Source organism: Myxocyprinus asiaticus, chromosome 16 (genome assembly GCF_019703515.2).
Source record: "Myxocyprinus asiaticus isolate MX2 ecotype Aquarium Trade chromosome 16, UBuf_Myxa_2, whole genome shotgun sequence".
NCBI lineage: Eukaryota > Metazoa > Chordata > Actinopteri > Cypriniformes > Catostomidae > Myxocyprinus > Myxocyprinus asiaticus.
In genome coordinates this window covers 5,981,643-6,001,041 of record NC_059359.1, presented here as the reverse complement: position 1 = coordinate 6,001,041, position 19,399 = coordinate 5,981,643, and the positions used below count along the sequence as shown (strand labels likewise).

At 39.1% G+C, this 19,399-nt stretch overlaps 1 protein-coding gene across 1 annotated transcript in view; it reads right to left on the bottom strand.

The window, feature by feature from the left end:
- The window catches only part of csmd3a (CUB and Sushi multiple domains 3a), a 437,506-nt gene that overhangs the window by 59,161 nt on the left and 358,946 nt on the right, over positions 1-19,399 (bottom strand). The window contains exons 58-59 of the mRNA XM_051721095.1: positions 10,443-10,625; positions 5,046-5,222 (exon numbers count right to left, since the gene is read on the bottom strand). Coding sequence (XP_051577055.1) covers positions 5,046-5,222; positions 10,443-10,625 — 360 coding nt within the window. The remainder of the gene's footprint in view (positions 1-5,045; positions 5,223-10,442; positions 10,626-19,399) is intronic.

The following is a 19,399-nucleotide window of genomic DNA, read 5'->3' as shown; positions in this document are numbered from 1 at the left end:
CCGCAGAAAGGGTCTGTGTCGAGGTAAGACCGAGACGTGGAAGAACGCGTCCTTCAGGTCTAACGCCGCAAAACAATCTTGATGCCGGACGCTCGCTAAAATGCATTTTTGCGTCAGCATCTTGAACGGGAGTCTGTGCAAAGCCCGGTTCAGTACTCGCAGGTCCAAGATTGGCCACAACCCACCGCCTTTCTTCGGTACGATGAAGTAGGGGCTGTAAAACCCCTTCTTCATCTCGGCTGGAGGGACAGGCTCTATCGCACCCTTCCGTAGAAGGGTAGTGATCTCCGCACGCAAGGTAGCGACATTCTCACACTTCACCGAGGTGAGCGGACGGCGCTGAACCTGGGCGGGCACCTGGTGAACTGAATCGCGTAGCTGAGTCGAACGGTCCGGGTCAGCCATCGCGACAGGTTGGAAAGCGTGAGCTACGCATCCAAACTCTGGGCGAGGGGGACCAAGGGGACAATCACATCGGACGTACCGGCGGGTGGGGCCTCGTGGCGGGGCTGAATCCAGAGACATCGAAGACCTGGGTCCTGATGCCCACCATAAGATTGGTCGAGGAGGGGGGAAGAGGAATATCATCCCCGTAGTCCATCGGAACCAAACCGGTGTGGGCATGTTTGTGCCACAGCTGGGTGTGCAGGGGCGGGGGGTCCGCCGGTGGAGTGCCGATCCTGCCGAAATGGGACGGTGGTCATGACGACGGCTGTGCGCACCTGACATGTGACACAGGGAACAAGAAAACCACTCTTTTGTTGAAGTTTTGGGTACCGCAGCCTCTTGGGCATGCAGCGAAATAAAATGAAACAAAAGATTCTCCTCCCAGCCCTCCATCAGGGGATGGAGTTGTCTGTCTACCAGCTCCATAGAAGCAGGTCTCCTCGTCCCTGGGTCACCCATCTCAGGGGCACTTCGAAGCCTTCCTTGGGTTCTTGGCGGCTGGCCGTGAGACGGGTGGCGACTGCTTCCTGCAGTGTTTCCATGCTGGGGCCGGGCCGCTGTGGCGGGCTGCAGAAGAGCTGGTGCTGTTGTTGCAGGAGAACGCCCTTGGCGACGAGCAGACGGGGTGCGGGGTCTTGAGACGTGCCGGGGCAGGATGTGTTGAATAGCCTCCGTCTGCTGCTTCACCATCGAGAACTGCTGGGCAAAGTCCTCACCGGTGTCGCTGAACAGGCCAACCTGGGAAATGGGGGCGTCACGGAACCGTGCCTTGTCAGCCTCTCTCATCTCGACCAGCTTGAGCCAAAGGTGGCACTCCTGGACCACCAGGGTGGACATCGCCTGCCCGAGAGGCCGCGCTGTGACCTTCGTCACCCAGAGAGCGAGGTCGGTCGCCGAGCGCAGTTCCTGCATTGATCCCGGGTCAGAACTACCCTCGTGCAGCTCTTTTAGCGCCTTGGTTTGGTGTACCTGCAGGAGAGCCATGGCATGCAGGGCGGAGGGGGCTTGTCCAGCGGCAACGTAGGCCTTAGCTGTCAGAGATGACGTAAACCTACAGGCCCTGGACGGGAGCTTCGGGCGCCCAGGCCAGGTGGTGGCACTCTGCAGGCACAAGTGCACCGTGAGCGCCTTCTCCACCTGGGGAATCATGGAATACCCCTTGGCCACCCCACTATCGAGGGTAGTGAGAGGGGGGAAGCTGAAAGATCGGGATCGGGTAGTAAAAGCTGCCCCCACGATCTTGTCAGCTCCTCATGCACTTCCAGGAAGAAAGGGCGGGGCGGGGCGCCTGGCCCAGGAACCATTCATGAGCCGCGAGGGTTCAGGGGAGAGTAGAGGGTTCCACTCTAGCCTGATGCTTGCGGCTGCCCGGGAAAGCATGTCTGTCATCTCCGCGTAGGCCTGAGACTGGGTGACCATACCTGAAGGAGGAAGCCCAGCTGAAGCCTCCGCATCAGAATGGACGAGCCCGCTCTCCGATGCTGCGCTTGATAACTCATCGTCTTCCCGGGCCCTGAATAAGAGGTCGAACTCACCCTGAGATGAGCTGGCGGTCTCATCCGAGAGCCCGACTGGGGAAAGTGAGCATGCTGAAGAATGGGAGGTCCGTGGGGGGGTTACCCGGCGGAGTTGCTCCCATTGAAGTCCCCAAATCACCCCCAGTGCTAGCCGACGTGGCCTCATACCCGTAGATAGAAGGACCGAGGCGTGGCAACGTTGCCATGGTCATGTTCTCGCAATGAGGACAAGACCCATCCACGAATGATGTCTCCGCGTGGGCAGCACCCAGACACGTAAGGCAGTGATCATGGCCATCAGAAGCAGAGAGATAACGACTGCAACCAGGAATAACACACAAAAAGAAAGGCATCTTTAAAAAGATGTTCCGTGTGTGCCGCTCTTTTAGGATTGAAAACATACTCTTTTTAGAATATACTCTTTTGTTTTGCTCTGCCGAAACGCCCAGGGGCATTCTCTGCACTCCACGGATGCGGAGGGGGAGAAGCCACTGAAATGCACCATAAAATCCAGCAGTTTGAGGTGAATTGAATTCAGTGCACTGAATGCAATCGCTCGGCTCCGAAGAGAAAATCTGAATGAGTGGTTGCATGCCAGCTCCTTTTATACCCGTTTGTCCGGGGGAGTGGCATGCAAATTCCACTCTCCAATTCCCATTGGCCTTTTTTCAAAAAGCAGAGGTGTTTAGGGATCCCAAGAGTGATCCCCCTAGTGTCACTACATTGACACAACGTCGACTGAGTGACAGATAGGGAACTAGTGAAATGAAAACTTTTTTTCCCAGTTTTTTTTTTTGTGGCGAATTATGACCAGTTACTGCATCTAACAAATCCCTTATACAAATACTGTATATAAAGTTTTACCTAAAATCTTTATATTAATATATATAAAGTTCATGTCCATTTCCATTTGTCAATTACTCAAAAGACAAAAAATGTGTACAAAATTAGTCTAAACAATGTACATCATTAAAATATCCAAGGGAACTATAACTAAAGCAACATTTAGTCTGTGTGCTTCTATTAATTTAAATTGCATTTGACTGTATAATGGTCAAGCCTCAGGGCTGAATGACAAAGTTGAAAAACTCATTAAACATTGAGGTTCCAAAACCATGAGAACTGCCAACAAAATAGTATTTGAAGGCATCCAAAATATACCTTTTTTGACAAAATTCTTACGTCGAACAAAGTGAGATGAATTATAAATATATTTCACTCAATACCAAAATAATATTCAAATAGAAAAAAAATACTATTTTACCAAATATTTGTTTGTGTTATGCTTTTTATGCTTTGCGCATCATATCTTTAGCTTAGCAACATGCTAACACAAAGTGTCCTTTGCGTTAGGAGCGCAATTAGTATGATGCCCAAAGGTGCTGTTTATGTAGAGTGTTCCAAATCAGTCACTTAAAAGGTTCAATCTCAGTTAGGATGCTACCTTGGAAGGCAGCTGACTATGTAGGCAGTAGACAGCAAGGCAGCTCACTATGGAATTTTTTTTGCAACCTATGCTGAAAAATAGCCACAAATCTCAAAGAATTTCTTTGAAGGAGGGACCAGAATATCAAGGTGGACTGTTTTGACTTGGGCCAGTGAGCAACTACCAAGCAACCATCCAGAACACCTTAGCAACCGCATAGCAATGTCCTGGCAACCACCTATAAAATTCTAGCATAGTGGCAGTGAGTTTTGCACAGGCAAATATCACTCTTTTTATCTGCAGAAAATGCAAAAATCTAGTTCTGCCAGTAAATGTGCAGACATTTTAATGTGCTCTGGGTGTTAAAAAAGTGTGATAACTTCTAACCGGCACTCAAGATTCATAGAGTGTTTATATAGACTTCATATTAATAATGCACTTTCAGGGTAATGTCATGGAGATGTCAAATTGTAATATTGTAATAGAAAACTAAAAACTGTAGCAAAGTGACAATGCACTAAGGGGCCGTTCACACAGGACAAGCTGATCATTTATAAGACAAGTTAAAAACTTAAACTTTTATAAATGCTTCTTGTGAAACCTGCATTCTGTTTGATTTGTTTCACTGCAACAATTTTTTTGTGAACGGCCTCTAAATATGTATACACACGCAGAAACACGTCCTTAGAAACTGATAAAAAATGACAAGCTGCAATGTTTTAAACATCTGTGCGACATTTTAAAGCTTGCAAGTTTGGAAAATATTAAACATAAATTTATATGGATCTACTTTTATGTTTATTTATTCTGTTTTGTGGTTTGACACCTAAACATATATAGAGAGATTTTCAGCATTAATAAGCATAACATCTCATAAGAGTCATTTGTTCGGGAACCATACTAAGTTAAAGTTGTTCTTATTTATAGTGTGAATTTAAGCATATGGGAGTCTAACTGTTGGAAACACGTTACAATCATTTTATACCTTATATGTCCTGTGGTGTGACATGCTAAATTCCATGTAAAAACTGTAGCAAAAAAAGTTTGGAGTTGTTTGTCCAAACAACTGAGATGGATTGGTTGAAACTTATTTGAAGTCATTATTTTTGCAAATCTGTTTGGTACCGCTAGTGGCAATGAAATTGTTTCACTTTTGACATCCACAATTTATCTCTGCATTCCATCAATAACAAACATCACATCACAGCATTGTATAATGCCATTGGAGGGGCCCATTGAAATTCACTGTAGTCCTGCTGCACTCCCCCGCTCATTATTTGCCGACTACGCCAACATTAATCTTGCATTTTATGTCAGTCTGAGATTGATTCTTCTTGTCATTTCATCCTCCTATTACTTAGACAGTGTCAGTAAAAAATCTCTTTATATTAATGAGATAGCACATGAGGTGTGCAGGGTCCATTTGTGCAACAACAACACCGTTATAAGATGGTTTGGCTAATTACAAATTGGGCGTCTTGTTATTACGGAGAGTCTTGCTTGCTTAATTGGCAGCATTTACCATAGCAGAAAGAAACTAAAAACAAAAACAGATGATGGATCACTAAAGTGTTCCCAAATTGTCACACTGGTTTGTTTCATTTTTTTCTGGGATGTAAGAGTAAGCTTGAAGAACTCAGGATCTGAATACGTACGAGTGCAGTTAGGCTCGGCGCCAGACCAGGTGCCATTTGCCAGGCACTGACGGGAGGGAGAACCAGAGAGGCGATATCCATCCACGCATGAGTAGATGATTGAGTGAGAGAAGGTGGTGTCATCCACACGTAAAATGCGCCCATTAGCTGGAGTCCCAGGATTCCCGCATTGAACAGCTATTGGATAAAAGAGAATCGCATTAGTAGCTTGCCAACAGAAACTCACATGCAGCAGAGAAGCAGCTGTATTGATTCACATTTATTCTGAATAGCTCAGAAAGCAGGACCCTTTGAATAGTAGGAATTCAAGCACTGCAAAAACAAATCATTTTCAGTATTTATTTTTTGTGCTGTTTCCAGTAAAAACATCTAAACATTCTTGAAAGAAGATACATTTACTTATTAAGACTTGTTTTGAGATAAATTGACATTAAATTAAGTTTCCTGCTCTTAGCCACTGACTCTCTTCTTGTTTTAAGCATAAAACTCACTAAATGATGTTAGATCTATGTTTAACATAAGCAAAAACAATTCACCAATAGGGTAAGAAAAATAAGCTTAATTGAAGATATGTTCTCAGAAAACAAATCAAATTTTCAGACACAGTTTTGCTTCTTTGGTAAATGTTTTTTTAAGGATGCTTTATTTTTACTGGAAATCAAAATACTGATTAAGAATTTGATTTAATTTTTTTAGATAAGCTTGTTGCAGTTTAGTCCTTGGTTTTTAACTGATTTTGCTTAAGTACCAAGATTTTACAATAAATATCAATGCAAAATATTTTATACTGGATTGTGTTAGATCAATATATTGGATAACTTTATTATTATAATTAATAGGGTTGGGAACCGAGAACTGGTTCTTGTTCAGAACCGGTTCCATTCTTTACAAAATGGCAGAACTGGATGATCTTCCTGACTTTTGGTTCCGTTAACAGTTCCTCTGCGTGAATTTTCCAACGATGCGGCTGGAACAGCAGCGATTTCTGCAGCAGCGCTGCCCTCAACTGGGTCAAAAGTGTAAAACACACAAACAAATGACTTATGAGCCGGCTGTTGAATCTACAGCGTGAAACAGACAGCGCTTCTGGTATGGTCCGATTCCCAAAGGACGATTTAGATGAGCTGGTTCTTTTGACTCTACAGCGTGAAACATACAACGCTTCCGGAACAGTCCGATTCCCGAAAGGATGACTCATATGAGCTGATCCTTTTGAATCGAAAGCACAAAAAATACAGTGCTTCCGGTCTAGTCTGGCATAGTATTAATCTTACACTGATGTGCAAGTTATGAATGTCCAACTCAAAATCAAATAAGAACTGTTGAAGTCTCACAAGCTTGAAGTACAACATTAGACAACAGAACACAGAACACAGTCTAAACTGTCTCTGGAACTGTTACTGTTATGTCATGTGACTTTAGACCTGTGAGACTTTAATCAAGCAGTGCAGTTACTGACTGGTTTTTCATATGACAATGTTTAATTAAAGATACACTGAGTTTTGTAATACAAGGAATTTTTTATTTTAATAAAATTAATGAATGAAATATGCCATCACATTTTTTGTTTGTTTAGATATAGTCCAGAGATAGCCTAGTTAGGATCTAAAAAGTCAGCAAACTCACCTTTTACAAGAATTGTATTAAGCTTATTTCTGATTTGTTATATCTGCCCTGTAGAAATCTTAAAGGATCTCATCATTTGGCAACAGACTGTAGAGGACAGTAAATCTAATAAGAATTGCATTTCTCATTTCCAAATAATTCTTCCTCAAAAGTACTAAAAGAACTACTGGAACCGTTAAGGAATCGGAACCGGAATTGGAAAATTCCTAACGATTCCCAACCTTAATAATTAATCAAACTATATTCTCTAAAAAAACATCTTATTATCTCACAGGTTTGCTTCTTCAGAAAATATACAGTACATTAGTTTAAGATTCTCAGACATTTTTACTAGAAAAAAAAAAAAAATACAAAAATACTGATTAAGGACATAATTTTTTTTTTCTTTCTTTCTTTTTTTTTTTTTTTTTTTTTTGCAGTGAGATAAGCTTGCTGCAGTTTTTTCCAGTGGTTTCCAATTGGTTTGCTTAAGGACCCATATTTTACATTGAATAACAATGTAATCTTTTTTTATATTGGATGATGTTAGACCAATGCTATAATGGATTAAAGTGGCGATACAACACCATCCCAAAATTGTTTATTGTACAAATGTAAAAAATAAAAATATCCTTAAAACTGAACTTTGCCAAGCAATTCATAGGCTCAATAATATGCAAAAGTATTGACATGGCATGAGCTGAATTGGAAAATTGACAGTTTTGTTTTCTCAATGTCTCTTAACCTCTTCAATTTTGGGGCACTTTTGGGCTGCCGCCTGCAGTTTTTCACACTCAAAAGCTCCACATACTGTAATTGCCAAAAAATTGGTCTCATCTTTTCAGAAAATCCCCTAAATAATAATAATTTAAAAAAAAGATGGCAATTATTCATAAATAATATTGTATATGTTTACAATCTTATTATGAATAGAATTTTCTTTTTTTGTTGTTGTCCTAAATTTGTAAGCATGTAATTCTGGTTCTGTTCACTCCATATTCCTACAAAAAGTCTTATTTTATTCCACTAGATGGCAGCAAGTACTAGAAATGTTTTTTTTTTCCCCCCCTCTATCACCTTCCATCACAAAATGCTGATCTGAAATGTAGGTGGTGCTGTAACACATTTTAGCCCTCATAGATGTGCTCGTCCATAGACATTCAGTCTAATTTTCAGTTCATGCACCACCCCCATTGTTTCATCGAATATTTCAGTCTCCGAGCAGACTAGAAGCTCAGTCTAGGTGTCATTAGAAAGCTCCTCCTCATTGCGATGTTGTATAAAACGTTATCATCAATAGTTGATAACATATATTTCCGATGATTTGTTTAGCATGCTTTTCCTGCTGGACTGCATATTTTGTTCAGGACAACAAAGATAGAACACTGGATTATTCACAACAGCAAGCTCATAAACAAGTAGAAATGGCTCATTTTTTAGAAAACTACATAAGGTAAAAGCTGATATAAAGTTTTTAGCTATTTGGGGCTTACAGCAGCAGTGATCGGTGCATAAAAGAGATATTTGTATTTGATGTCTTACAGATATCATAACATCATTCAAATTGTAGTATTAGGGCAACAAAATAAACTGTACAGTCGTACTGCTGAGAATAAGAGCTTTCGCTTGATATATGATTTGTCTATTTAAGTGCTATTTGAAAGACATTTATATTCATTGTAATATTTTTATCACATGACCTCTTGGTGGCACTGATTTGTGACGCGAATGTTTTCAGGCCTTATTTTGATATTTTATATAACATAAATGGAGAAGTGATGGTTATATATGAAATTTCCGATTCTAACCTTTCAAACGATACCCCATATGCCTGACTTATATGACTTGAACATTTTAAGAGTAAACTTTTTTTTATGAAAATGTCAACAAAAAAAAAAAAAAAAGGAAAGAATAGAAAAGGAAAGCAAAGCAAAGAAATTTTCAAATATATATATATATGTATATATATATATATATATATATATATATATATATATATATATATATACTCAGTTATATATAGTTTTAAGGATTTTCAGACATTTTTACTAGAAAACAAGACAAAAATACTGATTAAGAACATTATTTTTTGCAGTGAGATAAGCTTGCTTCAGTTTAGGCCAGTGGTTTTCAACTGGTTTTGCTTAACTTCATAAGCTCAATAATATGCAAATTCATATGCTAAATAATATGCAACATTATTAATATGCACAATATATATATATATATATATATATATATATATATATATATATATATATTCTAAATGTCCCTTTCATTTCAATGGTTTCATGCTCTTAGCAGCCAATAATTCACTGCTTAAAACACACAGTAGTTGGCACAAACTGTTCATCCTCGCTGCATGTGAACCCATATTTAACAGTCTGGGCCATATTTTTTTAATATTGCATAGTTTTGTTTGTGGTTTTCAATGATGAGGGCATGTCCATGTAGACACCTGCCTAAATCAGCAGCCAATTTGCACCAAAATGCCATAAAGTTTGATTGGATGTGCAGTCTTTGATGATAACAACAAACAATATGAGAAGCATTTTCAACTCCATGTCAACAGCTGATTGGCCTATTTATTGCACTTTTTAACTATGCATGATTATATGGTAAATTGCATTTCGTTTTTTGCACTTAGCATTGTTTTCCCCTGATCGTCGTCCAATGCCGCTAGTATCGTGTTTTCCCCTCACACCCAGTGAAAACAGCACATGCACAGGTCGAGCAAGGTTAAGGGTGGGGGGGGTGATGTTGGTGTTTGTACGGGCTGGGAGAAATCACAGAGGGCATGCTGGGATTTAATGCAAGACAAGCTGTTAGAGCAGAGCAGCGTAGCAAAAAACATTCAAGCTTGAGAAATTTCCACCTCCTGGGACCTGTATGCTAACAATCTGTAAATCTGTTATATAGCCGAGCCCCGGCACTGGACTGCAATAACTTGTCACCCTTAAGATGGTACAGACAATGCGTCCGGATAAAAGAGCTGCAAAAACAGCAAAAACACTTGTGCCATTTCCTCAAAAAACCTTCAGGCCTGATAGAGATGCAAAACTACATATTTTCAAAATCGACTAGCTGGTGGGTTGCCTAATTAGGCTGCTTTCGGGTTTACCTGATCCTGATTGGACTTATTTTGTAAGGGTTTAGCTTACATAAGACTTACATAGGTTTGTGTGTTAAAAAAACAGATAGATTGAACGCAACAGAATGGGACAGAATGCATGGGGATTCTAGATGCATTTTATAAGACTTGACACAGTGTCTTAAAAACACAACTCTCATGGTGGGACATTCCAAAAATGGCACAAAATGTGATCCAGTGGCAAAACACAATCTCCGTTTTAATGCATGCGGATGTGCCCGCAGTGGTTTAGAGGAAATTAATTTAAAGACGCAACTTTTCCAAGATGGTGTAATCTGTGCATGCTAATTAAAGCATATTCAACAAGATTTTTCTAAACATTGTTAGTGCATTGGTAAAATCTTGCAGCTTCTCGTCTATTTCTTTGTCAACAGTATGTTTTAGTCAAAATAGTTTATCATCATGATGCGTCATGATCGTTAACAAAATAAAAACAAATGATCAGTAATTTAATGTAAAAAATTTCAGAGATTAACACTGATCGCAAAAAGCATGAATGCCACAACACTGTCTCAAATGTTGGACGAGAGAAAAGATTTTTCCTAATGTCCTATATCAAATTCATATCAGTGTCTTTGTGTGCTTACACAACTCCAGGCTGTGAACATACATTATTCATGCTGTCTAACTGTGTCACTTACGTTTGCAGGTGGGCTGACGGCCCGACCATGTGCCGTTGGGGAAGCAAATCCTCTCAGCGGAGCCGTAGAGAGTATGACCTGTTGAGCAAGTGAACCGCACTTTAGCGTGCTGCTGAAAGCTGCCCTCCTCTCTGGTGGCGTGAGCCGGCGTTCCTGGATCCCCGCAAGCGCCCCTTTTATCACCTACAGAAACAGTGCACATAAAGATATTTCTCTGCAAACTTTATCTAAATGACAACAGTTGGAATCATACTGCTGCCTGACAGCAATAAAGAGCTACTCGGTGATCTATTAAAGATATAATAAATAAGAACACAACTTTGCTTCTGCGGGTGCTGCCATCCGATCAGTTTGTAGCTACATCTGGCCACAAAGGAGTTTTTCAAAGCAATGAACTGCCACTGCTTGGATAAAGAGCAGTTAGAGATCTTGGAGGAGCTCTTCCCCTGTTCTCAGAGCTGTCAGTCATGATGGTGCTTCAAAAGATTTGAGGAGAGGAACTTTTCAAACACTTTTTGTGTGTGAAACTACTATTTGATTGAGCTTCTACACGGTTTTGCTTGGCAAATGAATAGTTTTAGTTAAGAATGAAAATTCTGTCATCATTTACTCAATTTCATTTTGTTCCAAACTGCTATGACTTTTTTATTTTTTTGTGTGGAGCAGTTGAGGGTTGTTGAACACCAAAAAGGACAAAATAGTATCATAATAATAGTCCATGTGACATATAAGCTATATTCCAAGTCTTCTGAAGCCAAACGATAGCTTGTGTACAGACATGGCTAAAATTACAGTCATTATTCACAGAAAATATTGCCCTCTCTCAAATCTCTTTCACATATATTTAAATCATTAAGACACATTGCGATAGATTTGATGTCATTTATGCTATTGTTTCTCACAAACTGTATGTACGCGGAGCACCCTTAGAGGACAGAGGACTTAGAGAATTTATTTTCTGAAATAGTTTTACGTTTCGTTGCAGTAGTTTGTATTCCCTCACAATAACTTGTGTTCCCCTGCAATAGTTTTGCATTCCCTCACAATAAGCTTTGTGTTCCCTGGCAATAGCATTTCCTTGCAATAGTTTGTGTTCCCTCGCAATAAGTTTTGCATTCCCTCAAAATAAGCTTTGCGTTCCCTCGCAATAGTTTGCATTCTCACAATAGTTTTATGTTCCTTTGCAATAGGTTTGCATTGCCTTGCAAATAAGTTTTGTGTGCCCTTGCAATAAGTTTTGCATTCCCTCTCAATACGTTTTCAGTTCCCATGCAATAGTTTGCATTTCTTCATTATAGTTTGCGTTCCCACGCAATAATTTGTGTTCCTTCGCTATAGTTTTTGTTCCCTCACAATAGTTTGCGTTCCCTCGCAATACGTTTTGCATTCCCTTACAACATCTTGCGTTCCCTTGCAATAAGTTTTGTGTTCCCTCGCCATACGTTTTGTGTTCCCTAGCAATAGTTTGCATTCCTTTGCAATAGCTTTGCGTTTCTTCGCAATAAGTTTTGGGTTCCCTCGCAATAGTTTGCATTCCTTGACAATAGTTTTGCATTCCCTCACAATAAGCTTTGTGTTCACTGACAAAGATTTGCGTTCCCTTGTAACAGTTTTGCGTTCCCTCGCAATAAGTTTTGCATTCCCTAGCAATAGCATTTCCTCACAATAATTTGTGTTCCCTCGCAATAAGTTTTGTGTTTCCTCACAATAATTTTGCGTTCCCTCACAATAGTTTGCATTATTTCACAATAGTTTTACGTTCCTTCGCAATAGTTTTGCATTCCCTCGCAAATAAGTTTTGTGTTCCCTTACAATATCTTGCATTCACTTGCAATAATTTTTGCATTCACTTGCAATAAGTCTTGTTCCCTCGCAATAAATTTTGGGTTTCCTCACAATAAGTTTTGTGTTCCCTAGCAATAGTTTGCATTCCTTCACAGTAGTTTTGCATTCCCTCGCAATAAGCTTTGTGTTCCCTGGCAATAGTTTGCGTTCTCTTGCAACAGTTTTGCGTTCCCTCACAATAAGTTTTGCATTCCCTCGCAATAGCGTTTCCTTGCAATAGTTTGTGTTCCCTCGCAATAAGTTTTGCGTTCCCTCAAAGTAAGTTTTGCGTTCCTTCACAATAGTTTTGCGTTTCCTTACAAATAGGTTTTGTGTTCCCTTGCAATAGCTTTCCCTCTCAATAAGTTTTCCATTCCCATGCAATAGTTTGCATTTTTTCATTATAGTTTGATTTCCCGCGCAATAATTTGTGTTCCCTCGCAATACATTTTGCGTTCCCTTACAATATCTTACATTCCCTTGCAATAAGTTTTGCGTTCACTTGCAATAAGTCTTGTCAGGGTGTGCACAGACATTTTGGGGAGCAGGGGCTCAAGTCGAAAAAAAGGGCACTTCTCATAATTATTTATTTAAACAATTTTTTTTAAACAAAACATTAAATATATTAACACAACTCTGACTTCTTTACCAATTTATATTAATTCCCTCACACTCACACAATTGTTTCATACTCAACAGATTTCTACAAAATAATCAGTCCACACAGAGACATGGTCTTCTTTAGTATTCACTAGGTTTATCACAAGAGCAGGCAACAGCAAAGGAAACTATGCCACAATGTGCATGTTTTCTATGCTACTAGTTTCAAGTATATATTTAGAATAAATGACTGCACCAAGGAGAGGGACACAGTTTCACTGATAATTTGTTTATTTTGCACAAGGCAATAAATCATTTTAGATGAGGAGCCTACGATCAAAATTATGAAGTTACTGTTTAAGGCAGGACACTTTTTCATGTAGTGGTCAATTTTGAGATTTTGGTCTATTTTGCTTCCATGTCTTCTTTTACTCTAATGGAAAGAAAACTTCCAAAATACACATTTAGATGGTGTTTGTTTTAAGCCTACTACCCTCCGTCTGTTTGCATCTGTAGATTTCTTCTAAATTAACCAAAACAAGCTAATCTGCATATTTAAACATAACATTTCAGGGGAAAAGACTCTTGATGTAAGTCATTAACTGAGGAAGTTCTGTGGTGATATGCTTTAGTTATTTTGTTTATCCTATTCACCTGCAGTGCCTTGTCAAATGTATGCAAATTAGCGCATTTTAATTAGTTACAGCCTAATTTGCATATCAATGTAGCGATTGTGATGACGTTATTAGACACAAATTTTACTGTATTCACCTGTAGTGTCTCCATTAAGTACAGTACATTAGCCTGTATGGCCATGATATATTGCCTTAGCTAAACGTTAGCTAACTTATTACATTAGCTAGTAGCTCATGAGTCATGCATGTTAGCAAGACACAAGTTAACGGTATTTGTCTTTTGTCTTTTGGCTAATTAGCTGTAAAGTCGAGGCACTGGTAGCTTAGTCTTTTGTTCATCACCACTCACCTCCACACAAGCCAAGAAAAACACAATTGTGATAGGAGCTGGGAGGGGCTGCTGCCTGCCTGTCTGTGTGTCTGGTGTGCCGATGTGTGCTGCACTGCTGCACGGAGACGCGGAGAGAGAGAAATAAGTTTTGTGTTCCCTAGCAATCATTTGCATTCCTTCGCAATAGCTTTGTGTTTCCCTGCAATAAGTTTTGGGTTCCCTCGTAATAAGTTTTGTGTTCCCTAGCATTAGTTTGTATTCCTTCGCAAAAGTTTTGTATTCCCTCGCGATAAGTTTTGCATTCCCTTGCAAAAAGTTTTGGGTTTCCTCGCAATAAGTTTGCATTCACTCGCAATATATTTGCATTCCCTCGCAATAAGTTTTGTGTTTCCTCGCAAAATGGTTTGCATTCCTTCACAATAAGTTTTGTGTACCCTCGCAATAGGTTTTGCGCTCCCTCATAACAGTTTTGCATTCCCTCGCAATTGTTTTAGGTTCCCTTGCAATACATTTTGCATTCCCCCGCAATATATTTGCATTCCCTCGCAATAGTCTTGTGCCCTCGCAATAAGTTTTGCATTCCCTCACAATAAGTTTTGTTCCCTCATAATGTTTTTGCATTCCTTGCAAAAAGTCTTGTTCCCTTGCATTAAGTTTTGTGTTTCCTCGCAAAATGATTTGCATTCCTTCGCAATAAGTTTTGTGTGCCATCGCAATAAGTTTTGCGTTCCCTCGCAATATGTTTTTCGTTCCCTCGCACTAGTTTGCTTTCACTCGCAATACGTTTTGCGTTCCCTCGCATTAAGTCTTGTTCCTTCACAATACGTTTTTGCATTCCCTCGCAATAAGTTGCGTTCCCTTGCAACACGTTTTTCGTTCCCTTGCAATATGTTTTTCATTTGTTTACAAAACGTTTTTCATTCCCTCACAATACATATTGCGTTGCCTCACAATACGTTTTGTGTTCCCTCGCAATAAGTTTTGTGTTACCTCACAATTGTTTTGCATTCCCTCGCAATAAGATTTCTAGTTCCCTCACAATAAGTTTTGCATTCCCTTGCAATAGTTTTGCATTCCCTCACAATACGTTTTGTGCTCCTTTGCAGTAGTTTGCTTTCCCTCGCAATAGTTTGCATTCCCTTGCATATGTTTTGTTCCTTCGCAATATGTTTTTGTATACCTGCGCAACAGGTTGCATTCCCTTGCAACACATTTTTCATTCCCTTGCCATATGTTTTTCATTCCCTCGCAATACATTTTCTGTTCCCTCGCAATACATTTTGCGTTGCCGCGCAATATGTTTTGTATGTTTAGTTTGCTTCCCTCTAAATAAGTTTTGCGTTCCCTCGCAATAAGTCTTGATCCCTCGCAATAGGGTTTTCTCCCTTGCAACACGTTTTTCTTCCCTCACAACATGTTTTTGTGTTCCCTTGCAATACATTTTGTGTTGCCTTGCAATAAATTAACCATGGTTTTACTATAATAATATTGTAGTAGCCATTATTGTACTAACCATTTTTTTTTTTTCAGAAACCATAGTTTTACTATAGTAATATTGTAGTAACCATGACTGTAGTAAGCATGGTTAATCTTGTGGTTAAAATGGTTTTACTACAAATACCATGGTTAAACTATGGTTATGGAAGTAAAACCATGGTTAATTTTCATAAGGGTTAACCATGGTTTTACAACAGTAAAACAACATTAACCACAAAACTATGATTTTTATTTATTTTCCTGTATTATTACTACAGTTTCACAATTAATATCATGATTAAAATATGGTTACTGTAGTAAAATCATGGACAATTTTATGGTATTGGTTTTACTACAAATACCATACTATGGTTACTCTAGTAAAACCATGGTTAATTTATTGCAAGGAAATGCAAAACTATTTCAGAAAATAAATTCCCTCCATGTCCTGTAATTTGCTCCGTACATACATCACAACCAGTCGTGGCATGCCAAGTGTGAATGTGTTAGATATTTGAAAGCTAAACTTAAATTTCGGTCTGTTTCTCATACAAAGCTATGTTATACCTTCAAAAGACTTAAATGTGTTACATGAGTCATATCAACTATTTTTATGGTGCTGTTTGGAGCCCCTGGACCATATATGCCATCATCTCCTTTTGTATTCCTTTTGTGTTTTGAGTAAATAATAACAGGACTTTCATTTTGTGTGAACTAACCCTTTAAAACACATATAATGCATAAAGCTACAGAAATATGAACAGATCACATTTTAAAGTGTAAAATATCAGGACAAATCCTCAAGAGAAACAATTAAAGACGAAATTATATCTGCTATTACTGGCCAGCATACGGTTGCCAGCATAAATGATTACCATAAATAATTATGGTAAAATATTCATTGCAGAGGGTTGGACGGAACAAGCTGCAGACTCTTCAGAGCCTTGAGTGCTGCTACAGTCAGCTGATGACCCCAAAATCAAACTATTTTAATTACATGTACGAGCAACCTGAAGCCAATCAGAAAGCCCAGACTCATCAAACACCGGCAAACCTACAGGATGTCTAACCAGTGATGAAAAACAGCCGTAGGTATCGTTGCCCAGTTTCCCTGCAACACACTCCAATCTCTAATCAGAGGTCATATTTACAGCTTTTTCTTTCTGTCATAGTTTTTATGACATACTTTTAATTTAGTCAATATTTTCTTTTCTTTAATAATAATCCATTTTATTTTGATTGAAAGGACATTTTTAATGGCCAATTTTAGTCAACAAACATAACATTTTGGTTGACAATGTCAAACTGTAATGTGAATTTTGTAAAACCAAAATTCAAACAAATATTCAATCATTACAAAACAAAATTTGACCAATTAAATGCTCTCAAGATGTCTCGTCCCCTGCAACAGACTAGTAAGTAGCCAATCATGGTTCATGGCTGTGATGAAACTAAAGCCTATTGGCTGTCCCTAAAAAAGGGATGAGCCATTTGTTATGTCCTATCCAAACTGTTTCAATAGAGCGCAACATTGCCCGCCCATTTTATTTTATTTTTTTCAGCCGTCTTGGTTCCGGAAGTATTTTTCTCATTCATTTTTTTCCCATAGGAATTTCATAAAATCTTTCATAAAAGAGTTTTAAGCCATGAACCAAACCAACATGCTCTGAGGTGAATCACAACATTACAAACTTTGATTTGAAGCAAATAATTATTTGAAAATTGGACAAAAAGACAAAAGGTACAAGACTGTGTACTTAACGTCTTTAATGAGGGAATGAACTACAATCCCAAGAAGCATTGCGAATGATGTAATCGAAAATATCTAAAACTATTGATTACATTTGTTAATTATATGTATAGAAACAATATGGATTAAGTTTTTTGCTAAATATTCAGACATACACAAATGTATAAGTAGTTAATTCTTTTGTAAGTAGTTTAGAGTGTAGGGAGACCAACTGCATCATGGAAGTAGGCGGTCATTGCAGAGCACGTTTGCCGTGCTTTATTGGCTACGATTCACTGATTGGTGGATCATTTCCCTTCAAGAGTTCCACTATTAAACGTGATTTTTAAAAAGTGAAGTTGAAATAATGTGGCCAGTGTCCCCATTTCTGCTTAACCTGGTTTTGTTAAAAAAATAAGCAGGGTAAAACACCAGCACACCATGATAGCACCCGCATTTTTTCCCAGTTAAAAACTTTGGGTGTAGTTCATTAGAAATCTGGGACATTCCCTTTTCTACCCTGTGGCACAGTAAATGAGGGGCAGACTATAATCCTCTGACATCATTCCATGCTGATGCGGCACAGAGAGAGAGAGAGAGAGAAAGAGAGAGAAAGAGAGAGACAGCCCTATTCACAGTAAACCCTGTCTGTTCAAATGGCTAACCCAACGTGTCTCCGACAGTAAAGAATGGAGGTGTCACAGTGGAGAAAAGGCTGACTTTTTTTTGCTCATTAACTTCCTTTGCTTCGACATCCTGCCTTTGTTTGGTGTGGTACAAACAGACAGTGCTTGGAACAGATCTGTCCCAATTCAAGTGGCCATCAAAACAGCCATGTTTCCATTTAACTGATACTGAGTGTTGCTTTCTCTGCATTTTCTCTGCAAAAAATGTTTCTTTATCAGTATTTTTTACTTGTTCTCCATTATATATATATATATATATATATATATATATATATATATATATATATATATATACACACACACACACACACACACACACACACACATATACAGTTGTGCTCAAAAGTTTGCATACCCTGGCAGAAATTGTCATTTTGGCATTGATTTTGAAATCATTATTTAAGGATAGAGATCATATGAAGCCATTTACTATCACAGTTGTTTGGCTCCTTTTTAAATCATAATGATAACAGAAATCACCCAAATGGCCCTGATCAAAAGTTTACATACCCTTGAATGTTTGGTCTTGTTACAGACACACAAGGTGACACACACAGGTTTAAATGGCAATTAAAGTTTAATTTCCCACACCTGTGGCTTTTTAAATTGCAATTAGTGTCTATGTATAAATAGTCAATGAGTTTGTTAGCTCTCACGTGGATGCACTGAGCAGGCTAGATACTGAGCCATGGGAAGCAGAAAAGAACTGTCAAAAGACCTGCGTAACAAGGAAATGGAACTTTATAAAGATGGAAAAGGATATAAAAAGATATCCAAAGCCTTGAAAATGTCAGTACTGTTCAATCACTTATTAAGAAGTGGAAAATTTGGGGATATCAAGCCAAGGTCAGGTAGACCAAGAAAGATTTCAGCCACAACTGCCAGAAGAATTGTTCGGAATACAAAGAAAACCCCACAGGTAACCTCAGGAGAAATACAGGCTGCTCTGGAAAAAGACGGTGTGGTTGTTTCAAGGAGCACAATACGACGATACTTGAACAAAAATGAGCTACATGGTCGAGTTGCCAGAAAGAAGCCTTTACTGCGCCAATGCCACAAAAAAGCCTGGTTACAATATGCCCGACAACACCTTGACATGCCTCACAGCTTCTGGCACACTGTAATTTGGAGTGACGAGACCAAAATAGAGCTTTATGGTCACAACCATAAGCGCTATATTTGGAGAGGGATCAACAAGTACTGTGCTCCTTGAAACAACCACACCGTCTTTTTGCAGAACAGCCTGCATTTCTCCTGAGGTTACCTGTGGGTTTTTCTTTGTATCCTGAACAATTCTTCTACCAGTTGTGGCTGAAATCTTTCTTGGTCTACCTGACCTTGGCTTGGTATCAAGAGATCCCCGAATTTTCCCCCGGCAGTTTTTTGCATGATCAGTCATATTTTCAAAATCAATGCCAAAATTTCACAATTTCTGCCAGGGTATGCAAACTTTTGAGCACAACTGTATGTATATATATATATATAAAATGTGATAAATTACCTTAAGAAAAAAAATTAAACAATATTTTTCATAAGAGAAAAAACTGTTTGTCACACTTTTTTTCCCCCCCAGTGAATAGTTTTCATTGTAGGTTGATTTATGAAAGTCAGTTTCTCGTACTGTAGGTGGGTGTTTCTTTGGGCACTTTTGGCAATATGGATTTCTAGAAAGTAAA